At 46.4% G+C, this 21,098-nt stretch overlaps 1 protein-coding gene across 1 annotated transcript; it reads right to left on the reverse strand.

Moving 5' to 3' along the window:
* Window positions 1–3,330: 3,330 nt before the first annotated feature.
* Window positions 3,331–11,687, reverse strand: LOC109746441 (ABC transporter G family member 1-like). The gene is made up of 8 exons (XM_040401613.2): window positions 11,296–11,687; window positions 9,935–10,014; window positions 9,365–9,829; window positions 4,722–4,805; window positions 4,506–4,631; window positions 4,214–4,402; window positions 4,034–4,120; window positions 3,331–3,954 (listed from the first exon to the last, which is right to left on the reverse strand). Exons 1-8 carry the CDS (start codon window positions 11,675–11,677, stop codon window positions 3,331–3,333), a joined length of 2,037 nt encoding a protein of 678 aa, XP_040257547.1. The 5' UTR covers window positions 11,678–11,687.
* Window positions 11,688–21,098: the final 9,411 nt, after the last annotated feature.

The following is a 21,098-nucleotide window of genomic DNA, read 5'->3' on the forward strand; positions in this document are numbered from 1 at the left end:
CCTTAACTTCATCGTCCTTAGGAGCTCGCATGAGCTTCTCTAGTTCTTTTTGAACATTCCTCAACCTCGATCATGAAATTTTGAGTACCGTCCGATCCCACACATGCAGATCATTATGGACAGACTCAAGCTTGTCCCGGATGCTCGGACACACGCCATTGTGTACTGCTTTTTGCCATGCAGTTCAGATGATTTTCTCCACTGTATCTTCTGCTAACCAACGTGCCTCAAATATTCTTTCCTTCCTCTGGCCATCAGCTACACCACGGAGATGGTTTGTGTCTAGACAAATAGGCCGATGGTCAGATTTTCCCATCTCCAGGTTTATCAATCCTGCCCAAGGATGCATCTGCGCCCATGCCTGGTTAGACACCGCCCTGTCTAGTCTTTCTCTTAGTCCTCCTCAAAACCAAGTAACGTTATCTCCTCCGTAACCAATATCTTCTAGGGACCAGTCTGATAAAGCATCCTGAAACGCTTGCATTCTTGATTGATGCGGAGGGGCTCCCCCTTCTTTTTTAGAGGAGTCGAGAATCTCATTAAAGTCCCCTATTACTGTCTGCGGTAGATCTATTTGTGAATGCAATTCACGTAAATTATTATAGGTATGGTCCTTGTTATTCCAACTAGGTTATCCGTATAAACAAGTTAGTCTTCAAGTGTCCCATTCGATTCTTCAACTGACACATCAATATAGGCTAATGTAGTTGTCTGGGAGTAGATCCTCACCTCCTTCTTCCAAACTAACAAGAGACCACCTCTTCGACCATCTAGACTTGGAGAAACTATCTTGTGGTCCATCTTTATTTTCTTCTTAACTTCATCTTCCTGAAGATCATCCAAGTGCGTCTCAGACAAGAAGAACACATCCGGGCTATGCCTTCTCTGAATATCCAGAAGCGAGCGGACTGTCGGGGCACCAAGGAGGCCCCGACAGTTCCAGCTTATGATTTTCATTATCTTGGTGGTACTCCAACCACTCCCAGCCACAAGCAAAACTTGCACGAACAAATCTTGAACTTGCACGTGCAGATCAGCCACCAATAATTGTATGTACAAATCACTTGCCCTTGTACGAACAGATCACACTTCAGATAAACAATCAGTCAGAAACCAGATCATCCATCCATAGAACCAACATGCAGCGACCTGGAGAAGCAAGCTGGCTGAATTAACAACGACACCTGCCGCGATAGTTCACGTAGAGTCGGAAAAAATACAGATGATCTGACGAGCAAACCGGCTGGAATCAAAGACGACACACCTACGCAAAGAGAAGGGGTCGGAACATGGCAGCGGCGCCGCCGCCGCCGCCGAAGTGGCGGCCGGCGCGGCCACTGACCTAGATCGCCTTTCTTGTCGCAAGAGCACGAAATGGTACGGGCCTAGTCTTCTTTTGATTGGTTTGCGGTTTTCCTTTCCATCTACAATCACACCTACCTAATACGAGTTGCCAAACGCCCCAGGACGCGTCTTCTGATTACCATTTTCATACAAACCCATGCAATGACATAATCTACGTAAACTACTACTACGAACTACTAAACTACGCGTTGGCATTGTGGTCATTGACGGCCGGGCACACGGCCAGCTCGTCCTTGTCCTCCTCGAACTCGGCGAAGAGCTAGTAGATCTTTGCCTTCCGCTGGTGAAGGACGCGGCGGTTCGCCTCCACCTCGTGCTCTGTCTTGAAGGACTCGAGGAGGGCCTACTGCTCAGCCAGCTCGTCCACCTGGGCCTCCTCGAACTCCTCCATGGCGTTGGCCATGTTTAACTCCTCCATGGCGTTGGCCATGTTAAAGAGAGAGGTCCTTAGGGGGTGGTTGTCTTCTGCGGCCACTTAATAGGGGGGGCAAATAGAGTTGCTCATGAGATTGCTAAATTGTGTATGATTTCTAGAACTGGTGAGTTGGTAGGTGATGTTCCTTCATACATGACGTACTTTGTAAGTAAAAGTTTAATAACTATGTCTTAATTATTGTATGTTTTTTCAATAAAAACATTATATGCATTAATTATTTTGGTCTTTGCTATCTCTCGCACGGAAAAGTTGATGGTTCATGATGTGATGTTGTTTTGAGGTGGTGATCGGTTGGTGTTTTCGATGACTAACATCCAAGGTGGTGTGTTGTGATGATGTTCTACTGGTTTCTTTGTGGTGGGCACTCTCAGAGCGATTCTTTCCTTTTTGGACCCTTCAAGAAGCTTTCTTTACCTTCCCGTACATACCGGGACACTCCCGGGGACCTTCAAGAGCACTTTCAAGATCATCTGAAACACTTTCATAATCCTTCCAATATCTCATAGTACTTCCACATATTACTACTAGTCATTATGTGTGTGATCCTGTAGGTTAGATAATATGCGGACATGTCCGAAACATCTTTTAGTCAATAATTATTAGCGGGATCTGCACACCCAACATAATTCCCACAGATCAATGAAGATCATTATCGAGTGAAACTTTTGTTATTGAATAGAATTCCCTTTACCTCGTGATATGTTACAAAAGACGAGGAGAGACTTTTACGGTATCCCAGTGATCAACACCTTGATCACTATACCTAGTTATCCGTGTTACTGGTGTGTACTTGTTTCCGTATTCCGGTATTGACGTGACTAACTTCTTAGTCACTATACTTGGCCAGGCGACGCTGGATACCGTAAAACCGACTGGGCCGAGAGTGTATGTCGTCATCCCCAAAGAGATTAATCCTGATCTTGACATATAGAACACCACGACATACTTTTCTGGTGTACCCGAAAGTCACCTTTAAAATCACCCAATGGCGAAGTAACGTTTGGCAACCCCAAAGTAACCATCTGATATCCGGGTCTACGATTCATGGTCTATGGATGCAAGTAGAAGTTAACACACTATATGAAAACACCGATGACATATTAACGACGTGATCTCATCGTATTTCATAAGTTGGGTCTATCCCATAACACTGTTACAACAACAATGTGTTCTCATTATTGCGAGCACCCTTGTTACATTAAAAATGCCCATGGTCAGGAAAACGGAACAATCAATAATACATTAGCTAGTCCAAAGGCCCGACTAGGGATATGTTTGGCGTTTATCTTTCAATGGATGCAACTAGGCTTTCCTCTGAATCTCACATTCAAGAACCATTGCAATTCTAGCTTAATTATTAACATGGAAATATAATAATAATGACTTTGCAATTGTGTCTAGGGCATATTTCAATAACAGTTTCAAACCAGGTACAATTATCTCGATGGTCTCTTACAAATATGGCAAACAACATACATGTATGATAGGACAACAAACATATAATTTTACTCTTCATAGACAATGTGTCATTACACTTTTGCTATTAGACATTTTATGAATGGTTTTGCCATTTTTGAAACCTTTATAATGACCAAGAAAAGCACCCTATAGATAATGACCATTCCAAGTAAGATCGCAAGAACGACCCACTTAGAGTAACCTAACTCCACTTGTAAGTTGTACTTAAGGATATATTTACCACTAATGTCAATACCCCTGGCAAGACCTAAATCTTGGAAGACCAAGCCCAAGAATTCATTTTTGGACAATCCTTGAGTTGTATACTTTTGGTAAGATATGTAGTACGTTGGGTACTTCCATATTGGTTTTGGGAGGTCATTTGGAAGCCTGAAGAAGCCAGCGTTTAGCATTAGTAGCCCTTGTACTCTAGAACCCGTAATTATACCTAGGAGAAAATCAGGTACGATGGCTGCAACAATCATCATCAAACCCTCAACCAACATTGTGCATGTCCATAGAGTTGCAACAAAGAAGAAGAAGTGTTCTATTCCTCTTTGAAGTCCAGTTAGGTAATAAGCAATTGCGGCAGGTAGTACGGAGATGAGACCCAAGTATAGAGTTGATGAAAGTGTGTTGGCTATTACAAATTCAATGGCCCCGTAGTGTCCACTCCGCTGCTCTTTCTCAAATATCTGCATTTTCCAAATTATCATGTAATAGAAAATCACAAAACCAAAGTAGACTTGTTTTAGAAACAATAATGATACCCACCTTCATATCCTCGACAAATGATGGAAAACCTCCGATTGCCATCATTGTCATGAAGGTTGATGTAAACATAAGCATAGATGCTCGTGCCTAGAATGGTCAACAAACATAGAGTAGTATGTCAACCTACAAATACTTACTATTTTCACTCTTTATTTTATAGATTAGGAATCGACTACTCACTTGGATTGATGCATAATTGTGACCAACATTGAAGAAAATGGTCCCAATGGTTAAAAAAAGTGCGATGTTGATTACAAAACGTAACCAATAATAGCCTATGTCTCTGTGCATGTTAATCATTGATCTTTTGGTTAGGACAATCGATTTGGTCCAGAACGATGCTTGCCTTTGTTGAAGTACATGGTCACCCTGCTAAACAAAAACAATGGAGACGCAAAAGTATATAAGTGAGACATATATAATCTCACATACTCAACCAAATGCATCAGCTTAGTCCATATAAAGAAGATACCTTCTTAATTAATTTGCTTGCTTCCATTTCAGTTCCTAAAATAGCAGGAGAGCCAGAAGAAGCCACTAGAGTTTGGATTACTTTTGCAGCATGTGCCAAATTTATCGCTGATTCTTCCTCGGCTTCCTACACAAACATGATGTATATGCCTTTCAATTTACCACGAGTTAAATTTTCCATACAGAAATACAAAGCCTTGAGAGATCATTTTCATACCTCAAAGTCTGTGTTTATCATCCTTAAGAAGTGATCAGAAGGATTCCTCCTCAATGGGCATGGGAACCCATTAGCATCAAAGAACTGCAAGTTACCCAAAAGAGTATGGTTAATTTTGTACACACTATAGAAACAATCTTTCATGAAAAAAAAATATAACCTAGCGATACCCCACACATATCCAAGTGAAAGCATCTTCTGTGCAGACACATCTATAATAGACTGAAGCCTAAAAAAATTCATACATGTGCATAAATGGTTCACAAGCAAATGTTGTTTTACAAAAATATAGTAATCGTTATAGAAAAGCATCATGTACATTAGTTAACAAATTTGATGCAATTTTTTTAAAAGTGGAAATCTTAGAAATGTGTACAATTTTGATGTTACTGGTGGGTACCGACCTTCTACCTCATAAGCATAGAGAATATTATAAATGACAGAAAAGAGACTAGAATAATTGCATTAACTGCTAAAATAGAGAAAGATATGTGACTTGTAAGTCTATGCGAGTATATTTTACACATGTTTGAACTCCTACAGACATTGGAATTACTTAGAAATTCTTGGTTATAAGTAATTGAAAGGCTCGGCCTTTCATTATGTTTGAAATGTTCATATAACAAGTGTTTATTTTTTTCTTGAGGTGGATTCTTTGTCCACTCATTTCAACATGGTGCCATGACGAGAATGGCAAGGAGATCCAATTGTGGATCCCGAACTCGATGCCGGAACGTACTTGCCAGTAGCTATGTGTTGCAAGAGTATCCAAGAAATTCTTGCTACAACCAAAAACTGAATCACAGATGGTTTGGAACTATAGTTGTATGTGGTATTCAGGTATCATAGGCAGTTGCAAAACCTCTGATGATATTTTTGTTACCACTGTCTTGTGTCTCAAACGGTTTAGCAAACTGTATGTGATAGGAGTTCTCAATGCTCTTGAAGTGGTATTTTGTAGTACTGAATTACATTAGTCAATATTGGATGGGAAATACACAGGAGCACCAAGGTGCTCCAACCCCCTACACGAAAATTAAATTTAAAAAATACCAGGAAAATTAAAAAAACTAAAATCTTGGGATCTCAAACTTGGGTGCCCAATCTACGCCCGTATGAAGTTTCGTATAAAAATACCAGGAAATATATCTGTAGCGAAGAAAATACAGTTTGAACTAAAATCCATCCAATCAGTTTTTTTGGTGTACATAGGAATTTTTTTGGTCATTTTTTCCATAGATACATTTTCTGGTGTTTTTTCACAAAATTTCACACGAAAGTAGATTGAGCACTTACATGTCCCAAAACCCCAGATTTGTTTTGAATTTTCCTGGTATTTTTTTTGCATTTAATGTTCATATAGGCGTGTGGAGCACCCAGGTGCTACAAATCCTTTTCCGTATTGTACGTGCTTTCAAGTCAGAAGTAACTATTCAAATGTTTGCTATTTATTTTTCAGAGAGACATTGAAGTTGCACTTGCATTTAACAATCGACTGGTATGAAGCTCATTAGTTGGGAATAGCATTGCTTGACGCTTGCGTTCCAGCTCCCCGCTCCCGCTCCTAGGGTTCCCCCTCGCGCCTCCGCCGCCGCCGGCCGCCATCCCCTCCCGCGCCTCCGGCCACCGGCCGCGCACGCTGCGTCGCGCCCCGCCTCGCTCTCCCCCTCCCGGCTCGCTCCCCGCGTCGCCTCCCCGAGCGAGGGGGCCGAGGGGCCCTCTCCCCGCCCCCCAGCGCCCCCCTCCCCTTCCCCTCCTTCCGCCGCCGCCGGCCTGCGCCACCGGGCCTGCCCGCGTGGTGTTGGCGGCGGTGGCGGCCTTTCCTTCCCCGCGTGCGGTGCCATGCATGGCTCGGGTGGTGGCATCCCGCGGCGGTGCTCCTCGGTCGACGGTGGTTCCGGTGGCGGCTGCTCAAGGCGGCGTGGCTCCGGGTGGCCTAGAGGCGGCGACGCGGCCACTTGGCGGCGGGCTGGCGCGGTGGATGGTGGCGGCGCCCTCCCGGACCATATCTGGGCCCTTTGGGCCCCATCTGGGTCTGGGCGGGCCTGACTCGGTCTTGACCGCGGCGGCTCCGGCGGGGGCGGTGGTGGCGCGGCTTGTGCGGGGGGTTGTGGAGACGGCCGGACGTCTACTGCAGCGCGGCGATGGGGGCTTCACGAGCCCCTTTTGGGCTCGGCCGGACCTCGAGGGCCTGGTACGCTCCCCTTGCCGCATCTGGTCGGTGACCGCCGATGGTGGTGGAGGTTGTCTCCTCCGGCGTGGCTGCTGTCGCTACCGCTCCTCATTCTTCGCTGCTCCCTCTCGACCTCGTCGGTCTCGCTTCGATGGCCATGGTGAGGCGGCGGTGATGATGGCAAGACCGTGGTGGCGCACGTTGGTGGGTGGCATGTCTGGTGGAGCGCGTCGGACCGTTCGGGGATGTGGGTGTTTGCCAGATGGGAAAAAATCCGTGCCGGCTCGGCACCGACGCGGTGACGCCTGTGGGCGCCACCGTTCCTTCCTGAAGGGCGTCGGGTATTCCCCTTCCCCACGCCCCTTCGCATACCGGGGAAAACCCTAGGACCTGTCCGTGCAGCAGCATCATCGTCGTGTTCCTTCTTGAAGGTGCTGCTTGGTATGCGGAGGTTTGAGGTGCTTGGAGCGTGGTGGTAGATCTCAGGTGGGCGCAGCGGTTTCGGGTTATCATCGTTTTCGTCGATCCGACGTTGTTAACATTATTTTATCTCTTCTTTCTCTTTTGTTTGTTTTGGGCATGCTTGTGCTGTTTGCCCCAGCATTGGACTCTTCGTTGTATCGGGTGGTTGCTATATCTATATAGCGGGGCGAAAGCCTATTTCGTTTAAATGAAGCTCATTAGTTTTTTTAAGCCGTAAGCTCATTAGTTTTGCATATGTACACTTGTCCTGTGTGCTAAAACAACTTTCTTAATAATTGTATCTGCTCTCTGTTAATTAGTTTGTTAGACATGTTGGTGTCAAATTTAACGTTGGCAAGCCTATACTTTCCATCATAAGAATCATAATGTTCAATCTGATACACACCTTTTCTATGTAGAAATGATAAGAATGCACAAGTTCAGCAAATCAACAGCATCCTGCCATCACTATCTTGCCAGAGTATAAATTGTTTAAGCTGGCCAGTTTACCTTAATTAAAGTGTTGTTAATTAGTCTAATGATGCCCCCAAGCTGTTATTTCTTTCTGCAGTGATTTAACTACGTTTCAATTTTCATGCAGTGATTTAATGCAATTCTATTACTGGCCTATTATATACAAATTTGTTCCCGTACGAAACTTCCAAATATTCTGTAGTCCTGTAGATGGGGTCGGGGACAACTCTCAAACATGGTCATGTGCAATTTAGAGAATACATACTCAAGAATAGTGACCCCATTGCTTACAAGGCAGCTCTGTCCTTGCACAAAGGAAATATAATGGTTCTGAAAATCTCTACTGTTAGTTTCATGTCGTTAGTTGGGATATAGATAGTGATCATTTCTTCTTTCCATTAAATGTGTTTAAGATATGACATTTTACCAGTTGTAAATGAGGTCTTTAGGTGAAAGTGTTGTTCAAGGAGCAGCATATAGAAAATGTACATTATCACGCTAGCTAAGCAATATTTTTGTAAGATAGAACATTTGGATGGCGTTTGGACAAAGAAAGAACCCGTAAAAGGTAATGGTTCACAGTACATGGCCACCAAAATATGTCAAGATTTTACCACCCGATATTTTTCAAATGCATGTAATCAAATTTCAGATTATGATGATGGTTAAATAGATGCTCATGGTGCCGCTATGCACACTACAGCGGTAGAGGTTAAAAGTGGAGATGTCTTTTTTCCTAAATTCTGGGCCAAAATTTATTACTTTTTCGCGCGAAGGGGGAGGGGCGCTCAAATTAGTACGGAAATGCTAAAAATCTGACGTCGGATTTTCAGGCGTGATAAATCAAACATTTTTCATGGCAATTTATATTGACGTGAATATGGCAAATTTAGTCTGTCAGCACTGGCAATTTCCTGGCAAAAAAATAAGCGGGGACAGATTTATCATGCTCGTCAGCTAAACTTGTCATTCTTGGCAAACATAATTTGCTCTGAAAATTGTTTGATTTGCCATGCCTAAAAATCTAACATTTGCTCGGTATTCGGGTCCAATTACTATGGGTCTATTTGATCGCACACCGGTTCCGCCTTGCTAATTTTTTTGGCGTTGACAGCTGCGAAGGCATCTGCTTGAATTGGGTCACGCCCTATACCCAGAGGTTCCTCCCATTTGAGTAACCAATTTTTGGGCAATCCACTGGCGGCTGAATTTATCCAAACGGGGCCTATACGCCCCTGTATTTGCGGTTTGGTTTCTCTGTCCTGAGTAATAATGGATATATTAACACTGAGCCATGTGTTTATCACTCGCCCACAGACACATATGAGGACATTGGTTATGTTGCAATTCAGGCCACAATATTGCACTAGATATGCTTTCACAAACCATAAGTAACACTAATCCCAGGACCAATATTTTATAGATATGCTTTCACAACATTGAACTAGATATGTTTTCATAAATCATAAGTAATACTGACACTAGTCGCAGGGTCACCAATGCAACCATAAATTCCGAACTGAAGTACACGTACCTCTATTGCCTTGGAAGCTGGCCCAAAATAAACTGCCCTCCCATTGGCCAGCAGGCAGAGGCCATGGAAGAGCTCGAACACCTCTGTGCTTGGCTGGTGGATGGCTGCGACGACCGTCGTCCCATTCCTTCTGGCGATCCCGGCGATGCGACTCATGACATGGTACGACGTGGCGCTATCAAGCCCGCTTGTTGGCTCGTCGAGGAAGATGAGCGCCGGCGACGCCAGCAGCTCAATGCAGATGCTCACTCGCTTCCGCTGGCCACCGCTGATTCCCTTGCAAACTCGCCCGCCGATCCGAGTTCCGGCCACAGTGGCGAGTCCCATCTGCCGGATAACATCGTCGGCCCATGACCGCTTCTCCGCCGGCGTCAAGGAGTCCGGCAGCTGAAGCTGTGCAGAATAGTGCACTGCCTCCGCCACCGTCAACGTCGCCATCAGCACGTTTTCTTGGGTCACATACGCCTTCATTGCATGAACGTGATCGGAGGTTGTTAGGGAGTTATACACAAACGTCGATGTTTAATTATACCTCTATCAATGTCGGGCATGGGCATATGTGGAACTTACCGAGGTTCCGGATGCAACCTTGTGACGGCATCCATTGATCAACATGTCTCCCCTCGCTTTCATGTTAGGTCCGAGTCGTCCTGTTTATAAGCATATACATATGTATATGTAGTACAGATCATAAGTAAAGGAGAAACGTATTGACAAACCAAACATTAACGTTGTCCACAATCGCTATGGTTTAGCTGAGGTAACAAGTGGCGCCGACAATATTATGGGAAGAAGAAGACACATAGCGAAATCCAAGCAGGAGTACTAGAGAGTGTGTTTCTCGTTCGACAATCATGAGGCCGGGTTGGTTCGCACATCGGAATTTTATTGAACACTATTTATGCATAGAAATGTGGAAGGAAGTGATTATTTCAAAGTGGACTATGAAATATTTATTTACACATCGGATATTTGATCATCTTTGTATATTTACAGAAAATACTTGCATATATTAAACCTTGTGTGCAAAAGAAAAAACTTGTGTGTAACTTTAGATTTGAACTAACCAAACTAAAGGTTAAAAATCCATTTGATGTATTTTGCAATCTGTCTGCAGGCATGTTATTTTTAAAATAATATCACAAAATGCAAGGGTATATACCCACAGACCACAACTGTAAGAAGTTAGCTGATAATTAATTAACCAATCTCATACAATATGTTTTTTTCTAAACCCTGGAAATTATGGTTGTCCATATCATATAGATGCAGAGACGGGAAGATGGTGCGATTACTCTTAAAAAAACATTGGTGCATGAGCCATGAGCTATGTGGCATCACCTTGGATGCAACACATCAATTACTCTTTTTCACATCGGTGAGCTTATGGTTGCATCGTATTGCACCAATTAACCGATCGCACTGTAAATTATGGTTGTCCGTATCAATTACCCTTTTTCACATTGGCACTTTTTTTACGTCGACACAAGGGGCGCAGCCGTCCAAGTAGGAGCGTGTTAGCCATGGACTTTTTTTCCGGAAAAATTAGCCATGCACTTAATAGAAACACGAGGTAAGAGCAGAACTATATACTGATATTTATTTTATTGTACAAATTTCTAGTTGGGTTTTTTCTGTTTATTTGTGTCAAACAACTTACAAAGTACCTAGTAGCAAAATCAAACAAAACAAAAGATAGCAACAAGTTTAAATAGCTAACTGGAACATTAGCAAAATTACCACATGTGCAGAACTTATTTACGAACAAAGAACACTAGCAAAAATAAAAATAAATTACAGCTGGAATACAAAACAAATAATCATATCTTACAAATATATTATAAGTTTTTCTAAACAAAAGATAAAGTGTAAGTTTACAGAAGATGGACATTTCAAGTTATCAGCTTTTTTGTATGGTAGGAAAGTTATACCAGCCAAGGCATCAAGTAGAGTAGTTTTGCCACAGCCGGAAGGACCCATGAGAGCCAGCACTTCGCCAGGGCGCGCGTATCCACTAAGCCCATCAAGGATCACAGCATGGCCCTTTCTCCTGCTTATGACCGTCACCGATAGATCCTGCCACTTCAGAAATACCCCAGCAACGCCGGGCTCCACATTGTCCACTACCCCGTCGGCCGGCGAAGCCTCCCATGGCTCCGAGTTAGAGAGACAACGTGGGAAGAAGATGGGGCTTGACGGCCACGCCGACCAGCCGCGCCATGAAACCCTAGCAGTGCTCGACGACGTCATCGACTGTAGTGGCCTGGTGGGGCTCGGCTTCGGGGCCCATCTCGGCAGTGGTGACGCAGCCATATATATACGTTGTGTGCCTTTTCAATTTGCGGTTTCCATGTGTCTACCAGCGCCTTATATAGGTCCAAAGTTTTTTTTTGGAACGAAGGCTTCAGAGGAGCCCGGCTTTGAATTAACGAAGCCATCAATCGGCCAGGGATTACACAAGGCCACCAATACAACCAACACGGAACAGAAAGGAAAATCTACAGCGGATACAGAGAGTTGCCCAGCAGCTTACAAGCACCAAAGACTACAAGCCCTACACAAAATCCTAAATAAGCTCTAGCTTGTAGTCGACGGAGTCCTCCAAGTGCACTTGACCCAGAAGAGCGAACAGAGAGGAACATCAAACGGCGCCAGTGCGCAACGACAAAGGACCGCGCCCTCATCAACCCAGGACGGTGGACACCGAAAACATGTCGCAGTTCTCCAAATCCGGAGGGGACCCCTGCCCCTCGCCTTGGCTCGAAAGGCGCCGGACTGCCGGAAGATGGAATTGCTCACCCTAGAGGAAAGAACGGACACGGTTCCGGCCACCAAGGGGGATACTCAGCCCGACCTATCGCTGCACGAAGGAAACCGAGGATATCCACACCGAGGCTCACTGATACAAGCACGAAGAGGAAAAACTGCACAAAGGAGCTGTCACTGAACAAACATACAGCGAAAAGAGATGGAGCACCACAATTGGAATTAGCTCAGGCCCACAGAAATCAGCCATGTTCGTGTCATTGCGTCGAGCAGTTGCTAGTGAGGACCCCTATCCCCTCCCTGCCCAAGGCAATGACGCCAGTCAAGCAGAAGCTGGCCTGCAACTGAACAAATCAAGGAATGTCGAGCTGCACTAATTCAGAAACAAAGCACCATGTTCCATCTCCCTCGCCGAAGACGCAGCCACCACGATGCCCCACTGCACGCTCCCACCTTGCCCAAGACGGCACCTTCAAGAAGGAGGCGACGCACCGCGCCGTTGCCGTCCAGTCTAAGCAAGACAAGGGATTTCTCCCGGGAAAGAGGCGGAAGGGAGAGGAACCGAACCTCGACGACGCCTCCGTGGAGGGGAACGGCACCGACCGGTGTCGCCGCCGCCGTGGCCAGAGAACCAGCCAAGGATTTCTCCCGGTCCAGGTTCGCGACTCCTGGCAGTCCACCATCACCGACACCCTCGACCTGAGGCCTCCGACGACCAGATCCGGTGTGCAGCAGCGCTGCAGGGGGGGGGGGGGGGAGGGAGTCCACCTTCAGATCCGGACGCGAGCCAAGAGGACGACCACCCGCTACGCCCGGCGACAGCGCCCGCCGTCCCTCGCCGCCCACGCGGCCGAGGAGACATAGGGGCAACACCTGCGACGCCGCTCGCTGTAGAAGACGGCGCCGCCAGAGACGACGCCGCTCGCTGTAGATATAGGTCCAAAGTTGAGGGGATGTTAACTGGCTGGTCATATTACATGAGACGTGTCGTTAAAAGCCAGAGACTTTTCTTTCTAGTACAGATGGAATAATGAGCATCTTTTGGTTTAATTAATCAAGAAATAAAGTGTCATGGTGATCTTTGCACTACAAAGGATCGTCTAAAAAAGGATCGAATGTTTCATAGTAACTAGCTTTAAACCCCGCAAGAAATACTAGCATTGAGAAACGCTATGGGTGTCTGGATTTTCTAATGAGAAACGCTGTTTTGGCAGATAGCTTAGGACAAACTCCTTTATTAAGTATGGGTCTGATTGAGGGTCAGGGTTGACTAACATCATGACGTGATCGCACGATATGGGTGTCTTGATTTTCTAATGATAAACGCTCGGTGATTTTAGGCTGAGACAACTTTGAGGATCCAACAAGGCTGAGACAACTTTGACGATCCAACAATAACGTTCAGAGATGTAAGTTGTTGTTGCTGTGTGCCCCCTGTTATATCGAGAAAAGATGTGAGGTCGATATATATCGTTGGCAGTTGGCAGATCGGTGGCACTGTCATCCTAGCGTGTCTCGCTCTCGCGCAGATTATCTGGTTGGGACGTTGCTGGAAGGAGTGTCGTGGTACAAGGCTACCCCATCATTTGATCTTTGTTTCGGAGAAGAAGAAAAAACTCCATTTGGTCTTCCCGCCTCGACGGCTCCGCCATATTAATGATGCCTTGGTTGTCTACGTCCGGCTGCTATAGCTAAACGTACGAGCGCAAACGAACATACTACAGGTTTGCATCCCGTAACAAATCGTCCATTAAAAAATCGCCCGTGCGTCGTCCTCGCGCCCGGCGGCCGCCTCCTCCTGCGTGCGTACGCAGCCGGTGGAGCTAATTGGATGGAGATACCACACTTCAGCACGGTGTAACGAGTCAGTATTATAGTTCGTGCATGTCGCAATTCAGTATCATCTCAGAGCCTAGTTGTTGCAAAATGGACTGACCACCGTATAAGTGTGTATTGACAATGTATCTAACAGCCCGGGCCCACCTGCCAGGTGACACGGTGGCCAATCGGCGCGTGCCCGGTGCGCTGACTAGGACGAGGCTGATGCGGTGGGTCTAAGTGGGCTTGGTCGGACCTCACTCTCGCTCGACCTCACTCTCGCTCGGCCTCACTCTCGCTCTCGCTTTCCCTCCTCTCTCTCTCTCCTCTCTCCCTCCTCTCTTTGATTCACTGCCGCCCGCCGCCGCCGCCACCTCAACCGGCTCGCCGTCGCGTCACAGAGGACGAGTGCAGCAAGGACTCCAGCGTGCAATACATGAACCTCTGCGACGACGAAGGCATGCATTACCGGGTGAGCTGTAGAGCTAGGGTTAGGGTTAGGTTATCTGCTTTGGGGATTTGATTTGATTTGGGGATTGTCTCTTCCTTTTGCTCCTGTAGATCGCTGCTAGCATTGAAGACCAAGACTACAGTGGCATTGAGACAACACCCATCGTTCTTTGCCATCTGCATGGTGTGGCAGCTGAGAGGCGTGTACCATTTGAAGCATTTAACACAGGCAGGAGGTTCTTAGTATACTAGTAGAAAAAGGGCCATTTGTCCCGGTTCATAAGGCCCATCTGTCCCGGTTGGGAAACCGGGACTAAAGGGTCGTTACTAATGCCTAGGCCTTTAGTCCCGGTTCTTACACGAAACGGGACAGATGGGTCTCCACGTGGCCGGTGCTGCGAGCCCAGGCAGGAGGCCCTTTAGTCCCGGTTGGTGGCACCAACCGGGACCAATAGGCATCCACGCGTCAGCTGTTCAGTGGCTAGGGTTTTTGTTTTTTTTTCTGAAAGGGGGGGCGGATTTTGGGTTTTGTATGGTTAATTAAGGTGTTTCATATATTATGTTAGGTAGCTAATTAATTAATAGAGAGAAGTGTCCTCTCTTATCTCCATGCTTGGTCGACGCTACGTACTATACGTACAGAGAGGCACTCGACACGCTAGCTAGTAAGAAAATGAAGGAAACCATTAAGTACAAAAGTTCGTCATGCATACCGAGAGAAGTGATCGACCTCTCCTTCTCCGAGAGATTGGTCGAACAACAAGTTTTCGTATTATCTATCCGACGCTATTGGCTACATACATATACAATATGTAAGATCTCTTACAATCCCCTAGCATCTGAACTCAAGTTCCACATGGTATTCTCCGGCTTTATTGATGACGTGGTCAAGAAAGAATCCTGCGAATTCCAATTGAATTGCTTTCATGCGATCTTGTGGTAGGAGTTCATTCCGCATCTGCCACGTCTAATTTGAAGAAGCGGGTTAATACATATATATGAATGAAACTCAACAGAAATGATGGTGTAATAAAATGAAATTGTGAATATTATTGCTTACGCACTTCATATTGTCTTTTAGAGTAGCCCCGCTTATCTTTGCAAGTCGCGTTGTAGATGAACTCGCACACGTAGTGTCCACAATAATCATTCCCTTGTTCCTGCCACAAGCACTTTACGAGAAATAGAGGTCAATCAAACTGATAATGAAGCATTATAAATGGCATTGATGAAAGTAGCTAGAATCAACGGGAGATGCGCGCAACTAGCTAGCTCGTAGTACTTACTTTCGGGTATGTATATCGCAGCTCCTTCGGCAGTCCCGGAGCTTCTGCGGTGAACTTTTTCCAAACCCAGCAAGACAAAGAAAATAACTATTATTTGAGATATTAGGAAATGAACAAAAAGTTGCTGATATGGTGCGATAATGATCGATTGAACTTACTAGTTGAGAATTTTAGTCATGTCCGCATAGGTCTCGGGATCTTTTCGTCTCGAGTCTAAGACGGTTACTAGTCCACGCTCAAGCTTAATCTTCAGGAGAATATAGTGGAAGCTGCGCACGCATGCATAACTCATCAATTACATTAATATAACCTCGCTCGAGTAATAAGGGAAACCGAATATGCACACGACAGTAACACTCACTCGAAGTTGTAAGGAAAGAGTATTAAATCTTTATTTTGATTTATTATCAATGATTTGAGCAAGTTGGCCTCGGCATCTTGGGCGCTCTTTTTAACCTGAAATTCATCTATGAGATTTGTGTTAATGAACCCAATATCATACATTCCTGCTTTTCTGCACTCGACGATCTTCAATCTGCATAATATAGTGAGGATAATTATAAATACATGCAATGAAAAAGCTGAGCTATATAGAGAGACTTAATGACAGAAGTAGTACTTACACACAGTAGCAAGTGACCATTAATTTATCGAGGGCCTTTTGATTGAAGAACTGGAAGAACTCCTCAAATGGAACATACAACAGATCAATTCCAATGAGGTCGTGCTTCTCTTTAACTCTCAGATACAAAGTATCCGCCCCCCAGACTCTCTGCAGGTTTTCATGTACCAATCATGGGATCTTCGCATCATCGTTGTTAGAGATTTTTCATCTTTGACGAGAGGCTTCCCGTACTCGTATCTGTGTTCGTCCACCTCCAAAAAATCATAATGTACATCGTCGGGCAGGTAATCTCCAAGATTGTTATAACCGGGCACCATCCCCGGATCATTAGCGACGATGTCGCTAGACACATTGAGCGGGGGCACGATTGGTTCGCTTGTTCGCCGAGCTGGGCAATTTTTTTCTCTGCTGGTCGTCGTTCTTTTAACCTTTGATCACTGACAGTACTTCCCGACCGCTCCGCTTCGAGATATACCTTTTCAGTAACGCGCTCATAGTTGGTTTTCGGCGGAGACTTTGGTGGTTTCTTCTGGGCATCGATAGTGCGCTTTGCTTTCACCGGATCTACCTTCTCCTCCGGAGGTGGATGTCTCTCTGCTTTCACCCCTTCAAAGAAGTCCTTCACTTCTTTTTCCACGATCTTCTTGTTTTCTTCCACGGTCCTCTCGTACGGTAACTTCTCTAGAGGCTTGAGAGGTGGACCGTATCTGTATTGCCTCCCACCTCTGGCTGTACTGCTAGAAGCCGGAGCAGACGGAGCGGCTGCGGCTGTCTTCTTTTGTGCTTGCTTACGAGGCAGAGGAGAAGGACTACGACGCGCCGGAGCAGACGGAGCGGCGGCGGGTCTCTTCCGCCCTTGCTGGCGAGGCGGAGAAGGAGGTGGCTGGTGGCTGCTCGGGCGCGCCGGCGCAGGCGGAGAAGGAGGCGGAGTGCTGCCACGCGCCGGAGAACAAGGCTGAGTGCCCTGATCACTCGCCGGAGGAGGAGGCGGTGGAGGAGGTGGAGTGCCCTGACTCGCCGTAGGAGGAGGAGGCGGAGGCGTCCAGTTCGGAAGGTTGATGAGCTCCTTCCGCCATAGGCATGGAGTCTTCAGACAAGAACCCAGCCGAGTCTCCCCGTCACCCGTAGGGTGGTCAAGCTAGAGGTCCTCAAATCCTTCTGTGATTTCATCCACCATCACCCTAGCATATCCTTCTGTAATCGGCCGGCAGTGAAAAGTTGCGCCAGGTTCAGGAGGTGCAACAGAGCCAACAGCCGCCTTGACTTTCAATTCCATCCACTGCGTCATAAGGTGGCAATGCTGAGACTCCGTGATAGCATCCATGGGGTAGCTAGCAGGAGCCGTGAAGACAGGCTCCTGAAGCAGCTCCGTGGAAGCCAAGCTGCTTCTCCGCTGAGATGGCGGGGTAGCTTCGGGTGTAGCTTCGGCAGGTCGCGTGCTGCGAACTGCGTCTCGTTCCTCTAGCGCTTGTACCCTTGCGTGCTGCGCCTGTAGTTGGTCAACTCCTTTTTCTTCTTCCTCTCCCGGCGTTTGTAACCGCCTGCGTCGGGAAATCCAGCCTTCCACGAAAGGGAGCCTGGCGTGCCTCGTGTCCGTCCGGGGTGCTCAGGATTCCCGAGGGCCTCTGTGAGCTCGTCGTTCTCTCTGTCCGAAACGAACGTCCCTTGCTGTGCTTTTTCGATATACTCCTGAAGCTTCTTGATGGGTGTGTTCAGCTGCTCATTGGTCCAAACGCACTTCCCTGTTACAGGGTCCAATTTTCCCCCAACCCCGAAGAACCAAGTCCTGCAACGGTCTGGCCAGTGTCGCGTCTCTGGTTCGATCCCTTTATCAATGAGGTCATTCTCAGCCTTGTCCCACAACGGCCGGGCTTTCAGGTAGCCACCAGACCCCGTGCGATGGTGATGCTTCTTCTTTGCAGCATTTTTCTTGTTTGTCGCTGACATCTTCGCTGCTCTCTCAGATTTCTTTTTGGTGACAAATGCGGGCCACTAATCTTTGATCTTCTCAAATCGGCCGATAAATTCTGGAGTCTTGTCTTGGTCGACAAACGATGATTTCAGCTCATTCTTCCACCTCCTGAATAGCTCAGCCATCTTCTTAAGAGCATGAGCCTTGATCATTGGCTTTTTAACTGGAGTCTCCGGATCCTCCTCCGGCGGGAAGGTGAAATTTTCCTGCAGCGCGGTCCAAAGATCAGCTTTCTGCCTATCGCTGACATAAGACACCTGAGAGTCATTGTCCTTAGGCTTCAACCATTGCTCGATGCTGATCGGGATCATGTCCCTAACTAGAACCCCGCACTGAGCATTAAATTTTTGCTTGGTCCGGAGGGGTTCAATCGGCTGGCCAGCGCGATCAATTTCGATGATCGTGTACCTTTCATCCGCGCGCAACTTTCTCTACGGGCCTCGTCTCATTACCGAAGTGTTGCTCGATCCGGAGGGCTAGAAAAGAAGAAAAAGAAGAGAGTTAATATGTGTACATACCAAAAACAATTAATGCATCAATTAGCTATAGTCAGCACATGCTTAATTAATTAATATATATACCTGGCCGGACTCCGTTCGGTCACCGGAGCCGTCATCACGGTGTCCTTCCTCCTCCATTGTTTGATCATAGTCGTAGCCTGCTTCTTCATCCCGTCTTTCCAGACCATCGGTGCATGTGTCGTTGAGAAACGACAAGACGGCATCACTTCCGTGTGCGATTATCTCCCCCAACACCGCTTCTTTTGCTTCGTCTCGGGGGTGCGGATCCATAGTTTCTGCAAATATTTACAACATGGCAATTATTATTCAAACATAACACATGGATATATTAGTGGCAAATGTAGAACTAGCTAGCTAAGCACAATAAGGAATCATATTAGTGGCCTGGCCTCGACGCTTCTCTAGGGTTTGGGGTGGCCTCGGCAACGCTTCAAGGGTTTGGGGTGGCCTCGACAACGCTTCAAGGGTTTGGGGTGGCCTCAACAAGGCTTCAAGGGTTCGGGGTGGCCTCGACGACAACGCTCTTTTAACTTGGTAAATTTGGGTGGCCTCAAGAGAGTTTGTCGATCGGGTAGGGGCGCGGCGGGAGGGGGTAGGAGACCGACATCGTTTTTTTCTAGGGTTTGGGTGTCCTCGAGAGTTTTGGTCGAGCGAGAGGGCCGGGGGGTGCTCCGGACGTCCCCCCTCACTTTCACAAAGAACTACCTTAAAAAAGACTTGCTTCGCCGTGGGTGCTCGATCGGTGCGACGTGGACTCGGTGGAAACACTTTATGAAAATGCGGTGGTGGCCGGGCCGGGCGGTTTCTTTTCCATCTTCATTTTTTCCTTTGTTTTTTCTTATATGTTTGTTTTCGTTTTCATTCTACATTTTCGTACATATGAAAAAAAAATAAAGTTTCTATACAGAAGTGCACAATTTTTATGAACAAATTACAACATCTAAATTAACTATACATCTAAATAAATATAACTATACATCTGAAATTTTCCTAATCTTAAAACTAAACTAAACATAAACTAAAATAATAGAAAAAACATGTAAAAACATCTAAAAATAGCATCTAAAAACATCAAAAAACATGTAAAAATCTAATAGCTAGCACAGCGCAGGGGCGGAGGGGCCGTCGCCGGCGGGGCAGGGCAGGGGCGCAGGGGCGTGGGACAGGGGAGGGGCGCGGGAGCAGGCTGGTGCTCACAGGGGGCGGCGGGGCACGGTGGGCGGCGCGTCGGGGCCGGCAGGGGCGCGAGGGTCGACACCGTCGTCGGGGCAGAGGGCGTCAGCGGCGACGTTGAGCAGCCTGATGGTGTCGGTGGCGGCGGCGACGGCGACGTCGAGTAGCCTGACGGCGTCGGTGGCGGTGGCGATGACAAGGTGGAGCAGGGGCGTCGGGCGGCGACGGCGAGGAGGAGCAGGGGCGTCGGGGGAAGAAGTGATGGATTTGGTCAAAACTGCTAAGTGTTTTCTTATATACCCAGGGCATTGGCACCGGTTCGTGGCACCAACCGGGACGAATGCGACCTTTAGTCCCGGTTGGTGCCACCAACCGGGACCAAAGGCCTCTTTTCAGCAGCCCAAAGGGTGGGAAGCGGCGGCCTTTCGTCCCGGTTGGTGGCACCAATCGGGACTAAAGGGGGGGCATTGGTCCCTGTTGGTGCCACGAACCGGTACCAATGCACCCCTTTCGTCTCGGTTGGTGCCACCAACCGGGACCAAAGGACTTGCACAGCGGGGTGGTGGTGGGAGTTTAGTCCCACCTCGCTAGTTGAGAGTGGCGCGCAGTGGTTTATAAGCCCCACTGCCGCACCCGTCTCGAGCTCCTCTCCATTGCAGGCTTACGGGCCTAATTGTGACTACTATGCCTTACTGGATGGGTTTCTAGTCGTATTCAGGCCGTGGTGGCCCAGTAGATGGCAAATTTTTTATTTTTTCCCAGTTTTTTTGTTTTCTTTTTTCTTTATTTTTTTGTTTAGTTTCTACTTACAACAAAATACTTATTTATTTTATTTTGTTTCTAATTACTTATTTATTTTATTTTATGATAATTCTTTTTGCTATAAAAGTTTCTAACAAAAAAGTTCTTTATGAAAATTCTTTTTGCTTTTAATGATTTTAAACAGAAAATACTTTGATAATTTTAGTTGCATCAATTTTATATAATTTTAGTTTCATCAATTTTAGAGGTTGCTTATAATGTTTTGAACAGAAAATACTTTGATAATTTTAGTTTCATAAATTTTATTTATGTTATGAAAGTTTATTTTATTTTATTTTGTTTCTACTTATATATTTTATTA

The sequence above is a fragment of the Aegilops tauschii genome, chromosome 2, assembly GCF_002575655.3.
Source record: "Aegilops tauschii subsp. strangulata cultivar AL8/78 chromosome 2, Aet v6.0, whole genome shotgun sequence".
Lineage (NCBI taxonomy): Eukaryota > Viridiplantae > Streptophyta > Magnoliopsida > Poales > Poaceae > Aegilops > Aegilops tauschii.

Bases quoted from the DNA above. Each gene is read 5' to 3' on its own strand.
- LOC109746441 (XM_040401613.2), bottom strand. From the start codon at position 11,677: ATGGCTGCGTCACCACTGCCGAGATGGGCCCCGAAGCCGAGCCCCACC. The intron at 9,830-9,934 runs GTAAGTTCCACA...CATGCAATGAAG, and splicing joins AGGTTGCATCCGGAACCTCG to GCGTATGTGACCCAAGAAAA. The intron at 4,121-4,213 runs GTGAGTAGTCGA...TGACCATTCTAG, and splicing joins ACAATTATGCATCAATCCAA to GCACGAGCATCTATGCTTAT.